Source organism: Prunus dulcis, unplaced genomic scaffold (genome assembly GCF_902201215.1).
Source record: "Prunus dulcis unplaced genomic scaffold, ALMONDv2, whole genome shotgun sequence".
Taxonomy (NCBI): Eukaryota; Viridiplantae; Streptophyta; class Magnoliopsida; order Rosales; family Rosaceae; genus Prunus; species Prunus dulcis.
This window is the reverse complement of record NW_023010182.1, coordinates 26441-32541: the sequence shown is the minus strand read 5'-3', so window position 1 is coordinate 32541 and position 6101 is coordinate 26441. Positions and strand designations below refer to the sequence as shown.

The following is a 6101-nucleotide window of genomic DNA, read 5'->3' as shown; positions in this document are numbered from 1 at the left end:
ATGCTTGCTGGAAATTCTCTAAATTCATTCATGTCTCAAAAGAAGGTTTCAAAAGCATTATGTAGAGCAAAGAATCTGATCCTTGCTATAAAAGAAGGAATTTCAAAAGAAGGTTTCTACTAGGCTGGCGTTAAAATGTAACTCGTGACTTCCAGCCATACAGCAAGGAATCTGTTCCTCTGATTTTGCATCTTTTGTATAAAAAAGAAAACTCCCCGTGTCACAATAATGTAGGATCTACTTCAGTAATTAAGAAATATGTTCCGACAATAGTCATGGTTATAACAACTAGTCATCCCACGCAACCAATCACCCTCGAGAACCAACATTTAACCCATGGCCTATATACCATGAAGAAGGCCACCATGTTATAGCCTACATACTGCAGGCAGTTAGCATTATCAATCAGATACTGAGGGGAAGGGGATGGTATAGACAAGACCAAATAATTATACCTGACACGCCTAAGATATTCAAGTCCATCTTCTGGTGAACCAGAATCAAAGTTGGGTTCTCCTTCAACCACAAAGGCAGGTCTCTGAATGCTGGCATAATCTTCATCACTGTCATCGTCTTCACTACACTCTTTTTCTGGAAATGGGTAGCCACGTTCATCAGTGGCACTGTAACTGCAAAAAGGGTCCAGGGGACTTGCATCTTGGGTTTGATTATTCACCAAGTTCTCTAATTCAATATCCACATTTTCTGAAAATGCTTCCCCTGAAAGTAATCACAAAAATTCTTAGCAATATCACACAAATGTAGAAACAACAGATTTGATCTGAACCAAAAAAAAAAAAAAAACAAAACAAAAAAGGTAATGTGTTTTTTAGTGAAATCCATAGAAGTAAAGGTAAACAGGTTAAAGAAACTCCTTTCATTCAAGTGCGCAGTCAAAAAACAACTACAAATTACAAGGGAATGTCATTTTTATTACTGTTCATCAACAGGAAGAATGTATATGTCAAAATCTTTATGACTAAGTATGTTTCACAAACTAGAAACCAAAAGCAAGAATTTCCATGTACAAGGACTGTATACAAGTAGTACACAAGACAACCCTATCAAGGACCTAAGTACACAGAAGAAGAAACACATGTCAGGAACGTTGGACATTAAGTCTTTTGCAGATTGTGTTAGGCCATTCTTCAATGCACAAAGATATTCATTTGATTCCATCTTCCCCTTGAAGCAACCACACCTGTGCACAAAAGAAATTGAACCCATCAAATTGACACAATCAGAGCTAAGAACAACGAGAGAAAAGACATATGAAGAGAATTCAAAAATGTCCACAAATGGATTACAGGATTGGAAGGTCTGTGAAACTGGTTAAAAGCTGCACTTCAGAAAGTAAAGGACTATGAGTGCAACAATGAAAAGAAAGACAAAGATTTAAAATCTTATGCCCTTGATCTTTAAGAAACCGAGTTAATGTAGAATAAGAAACATAGGAGATGTACTTTGAGAAAATGATAGATTTCAAAATGACAACAGCCTAAAATAAATGCAAAAGAAAAAAAGGAGAGATAAAATATTGTCACCAGATCCAAACAACCGCAAAGCATTTTCAAATGCTGAAGAAAATAAGTATAAATTAAGTGCTGAAAATCAAATAATCTGGAATTTTGAGTGTCAGAAATAGAATGGACAAAATACTGGACATGTCACATTATGAAAAGCCACGATGCATATACTTGAATGGCAATGCAGGCTTCCTTGTCAAAGTGATGTGGAGATAGAAAAATAAGGTACCTGAGAAACTACTTTAAATGAGGCAGTAGGCAACAAAGACGAGTGTTTTCATTAGCAAAGTAGAAAGAGTGAGAGAGGGGAATTCGGTTAGGATATCACTTATTTGGGTAATCAAAGAAACAATGACACCACGTATTTACTGGTTGGGGAATGCAAGAACGAAGACTAGCTACTTAAGGCTATAATAGAGTGGGAGGGGGTCAGGAACCAGATATGGTTCAGCAAAGATGATGCCAAAAGAAAGAAAAAAAATGTTGTTTGAGAAAAAGGTCCATTGGCAATTTATTGCCTCTGTGCCCACTAAACTTGACCAAGACAAAACAGAACGGCTACTCGCCATTAAAGTAGGCGAGTTTGTTCAACCTCTATCATTACATTGACAAATCCAAAGCAAAGTAAGGGAATATCCAAACAACCTTTTAATGCTGACAATGACAACAGCCAAAACTATTATAGAGTCCCGAGCACAACCTGGGAGATTAAGTCATAAGCACTTTATCCTAACCAAATAAATGTCATTTACGCAGTATTCTATCATGTTGTCTAGAGGTTTAAAGAACTGGTTCTAAAACTATTATGATGGACACTTTGTCACAGTGGTTCGCACACATTTAGAATGCTATGCTATAATAGAAGGATCTTTTCATTAGAAAGAAGAATTGCATACAAATTAATAATGCTACAAAAGCTAATTCTGAAAGATTCTTCTATTTCATACATTAAGAATGCTATGCATTACAATAGAAGGAATTTAAAAAGAAAAAGATAGAGCAATTCTTTGACGACCAAGCTGGGAGTTCATTGAGTTCAAAATCACTAGCAGATATAAGGTGCCACAAATTATTTTACACACATCTCCAGACTAAAAACAACTCACTCATAGAAATTACAATTACTAGCAGATATAAGTTGCAAGAAATTAATTTAAAAACCGCTCTCCATACTAATAACAATTAACCCATAAAAATTACAATTACTAGAACATATAAGTTTCATACATCATATTTTCATCATCCAACTGAGTTCTAATAAGATTTAGCCCATAAAATGTATAAAGAAAATAATAATAATAAAAAATTGTACTTACCAAGAATACCAGGTGGCACTTCCATCTTCTCAAAGCGTTTGTGAGGTTCAAAGTTATTGTGGATGTTCTTCTGATGCTTAACACTTGCCAGATTTTCATACTCCTTGGCCACGACTGGCCCAAGTCCACGGTATATATCTTTCCACAGTTTCTTTTGTTCAACCACGTTCACATACCTCATGGCCTCCAACTCCATCCTCGAGTAAAAGATCTTGGTTCCTTTCCCTTTCTTTAAACTCACGCTATGAGCTTCAACCAGATGATTAGCCACTTTTTCCTTTCTTCCTGAGGTTCTTGCCTTTTTTTTCCCATTCATTTCTTTTTTTGCATTCTTGTTTCCATTCCCCTGTGCAACACATTTGGCAGGACCCAGAAAACCCAACTCCTTTCCACAGCCATTGCCAAGCAATGATATCATTGCAGTATCATCAATTACTTCAATCTTGAAAGAACTGAGAGACCCATCAGTACCACTTTGCACAAGGGTCTTTTCTGCAGGCACAAGAATGGCTTCAACTTCCTCCAGTAATTGCTTCTTTTTCAGTTCCAAGGAACTCTGAGATTCCGCTTCTTTTCCAACAAAAACCACTTTGTTTTCAACAGAAGTAGACAGAGAAGCATCCACACCTTCCTTGCAGTCCAATTCAGTAACAGACTTCGTCTCTTGCATTAACTTTTCGATATCAGCAAAACCCACTTCACTTATCACAGAACCTTCACCTTTCTTGTCAACCAAATCCGAAACAACCCTTTCTTTCTCATCATCCGGGGTCTGTTCAGTCTCAGTTTTCACAAATTCGCTATCAGAAACAAGACCCATTTCACAAATTTCCATAAAATCTTGAGCAACTCCATCAGATACAGTTAAGCCAGAAATTAAACCGCATGCTTCGGCCTTTCCACTCACATAATTGGGCATTTCTTGAATTTCTTCAAGATGGGTTTCAGAGACTTGGCCGTGAGATGAAAGCTTGACCTTCTTAGAGGAATCGGAGACCGAACAAGGAGGACTCTTGTCGGTGAAATCTGAGTCTTGTTTCAGCGGAGAAACGATCTCAGACGAGTGGCTATCTTGTTCTGGAATTGCAGCAGATGGACAGTTAGAGCGTTGTGTGAGAGTTTGGGTTTCTTGGATCTCTTTGATTGTTCGTTTGAAGCCGACGCATGTATCAGAATCCATATCCTCTGCCATGGGCTAGAGAGGGAGGGAGGGAGAGGTACAGAGAGAGAGAGAGAGAGAGAGAGAGAGAGAGAGAGAGAGAGAGAGAGAGAGAGGACTAAAGGTTCGTTTCTGTGTAGTGGTGAAGTTGCGACTGAATCATATAGTTGTAGAGTATCTGTCGAGATTATTTATTCACTTTTATTTTGTTCAAGGGCATGGATCGATCGAAAGGTTTTAGGGTTTATCGTACAGTGCTTTGTAATTTTGAAAATTTTAGTTTTATTGTCAGACCATTTTCAATGTTTTTTTTTTAATCAATACCATTTTCAATGTTTTTTTTTAATCAAATACCATTTTCAATGTTTATGGAGGCTAAACCAAAAATTCTCTATTTCAAAATACAAATATTACACAAACAGTCTCAAAATTTGAGTACAAAACTTTATTTGTTGTAAAGTATAAAGTAGTGGAGTCCACTTACTATTTGTTTGTAGACTTTGGTGCATGAGTTTATTGCAGATTCACGGGTGTCATTCACCTTTTCCTATAAAAGGCTTCTCTCTTATGCAAATAAGCGAGACTCGATCAGAGAGGAAGAGAAGGAAGAAAGAGGGTGAGTGAGTGGAGAAAAAAGAGAGCAGAGAGAAATTCTCATAGAGAGAAAATTCAGTGAGCCACACATATTGTAAACACTAAAGTTGTAGCCCTATTGTTTTATATAGTGAAAAGTTACTGCTGCTGCTCTCCGAGGACGTAGGCATAGTCGAACCTCGTTAAATACTGTGTCTCATCTACTTTACGTGCAGCTCAATATTCGCACATATCCCAGTCTATTTTATAACACGTTATCAGCACGAAAAGCTCTCAACGTGGGATATGTTTTGATGAACCCAGGAAATAAGCACTCCATTTTCTTTATATTGTTTATTTATTATTATTACTATTCATCATGCTCAACATACCTATCCCTTCATAGATCCTGAGTCTGACTGCATCTATTATGGCCCATCAGATAAGTAGTTCCTCAAGTATGCTCTGGAGGCCGACTCTTATGACTTGCCCAGGTTTGATGGTTTGAATTTTATAAGGGGGTGGCAGGGAAAGAAGATAATGTTTGTGGATGTAGATGCCCAAAGCTTTTTTTTCACAAAGATAGCTGCACATGCCCACCAAGTTAGATTCCAAATTGCTTTAGGTGTAGGTCACTCAAGTGTTGGCACCTACTTCATCTTTTTATCTCTAGCCTTTTGACAAAGTGGCATGTGCCATCATTTCCCCATTTGAAAAGCCCCCGTATGACAAATAAGGAAGCTAGCAAATAAGCTCCCTATCTTTTCAATTATTATTATTTTATACTATTTAATATCAATATTGGTGCATGTGTGTGCAGATTACAGGAGAAAAACATTCGATTTGGGGAGACAAGCGTGCTATCTTCCACAAACGATAACAATATAATATAATATTATCTGATTGTGGTGTTGATATGAACCCACAAATAATTGTTTTTACTTTATCCATATATATGGTAATTATATGGACGGTTTCACCTCCTATATTTTTTGTGGTGGTTTTTATCCCCTTATTTATTTTATTTATTGTATGGTGTAGGATTATTACCCATACAACAGTATCTATTTAAAAGGGTGGTACGGGTTTATCGTCCACGCCTTTACTTTGATTTAAATGTATGGAGCAGAATTAGTGCCCATACAAGCACGTTTACTTTATCGCAAATTTACTTTTACTTAAAGTATGATGTGGAATTAACCCTCATACTTTATGAATTTACTTTACCGCACATTTAATTTTATTTAAGGTATGGTGCGGGATTAACGTCCATACAGCAAGCAATTTAATTTATGAATTTATTTTACCGCACATTTAATTTTATTTAAAGTATGGTGCGGGATTAACGTCCATACAGCAAGCAATTTAATTTATGAATTTATTTTACCGCACATTTACATTTATTTAAAGTATGGTGCGGGTTTATCGTCCATACCAGTAATTTATTTACCAGTAATTTATTTACAAGCAATTTATTTTATGGATTAATTGTGTGGTATGATGAGTTTTTTTTCAGTATACAGATCA

At 36.5% G+C, this 6101-nt stretch overlaps 1 protein-coding gene across 2 annotated transcripts; it reads right to left on the bottom strand.

Annotated features, from left to right (window-relative positions):
* Positions 1–218: 218 nt before the first annotated feature.
* Positions 219–4241, bottom strand: LOC117613140. 2 transcript variants are annotated; one of them, XM_034341783.1, is made up of 2 exons: positions 2843–4241; positions 219–720 (listed from the first exon to the last, which is right to left on the bottom strand). In XM_034341783.1, exons 1-2 carry the CDS (start codon positions 4032–4034, stop codon positions 293–295), a joined length of 1620 nt encoding a protein of 539 aa, XP_034197674.1. In that variant the 5' UTR covers positions 4035–4241; the 3' UTR covers positions 219–292. The 2 variants fall into 2 exon arrangements, with proteins under 2 accessions (XP_034197674.1, XP_034197675.1); XM_034341784.1 differs by lacking the exon at positions 219–720 and adding an exon at positions 863–1201 and having other exon boundaries at positions 2843–4231.
* Positions 4242–6101: the final 1860 nt, after the last annotated feature.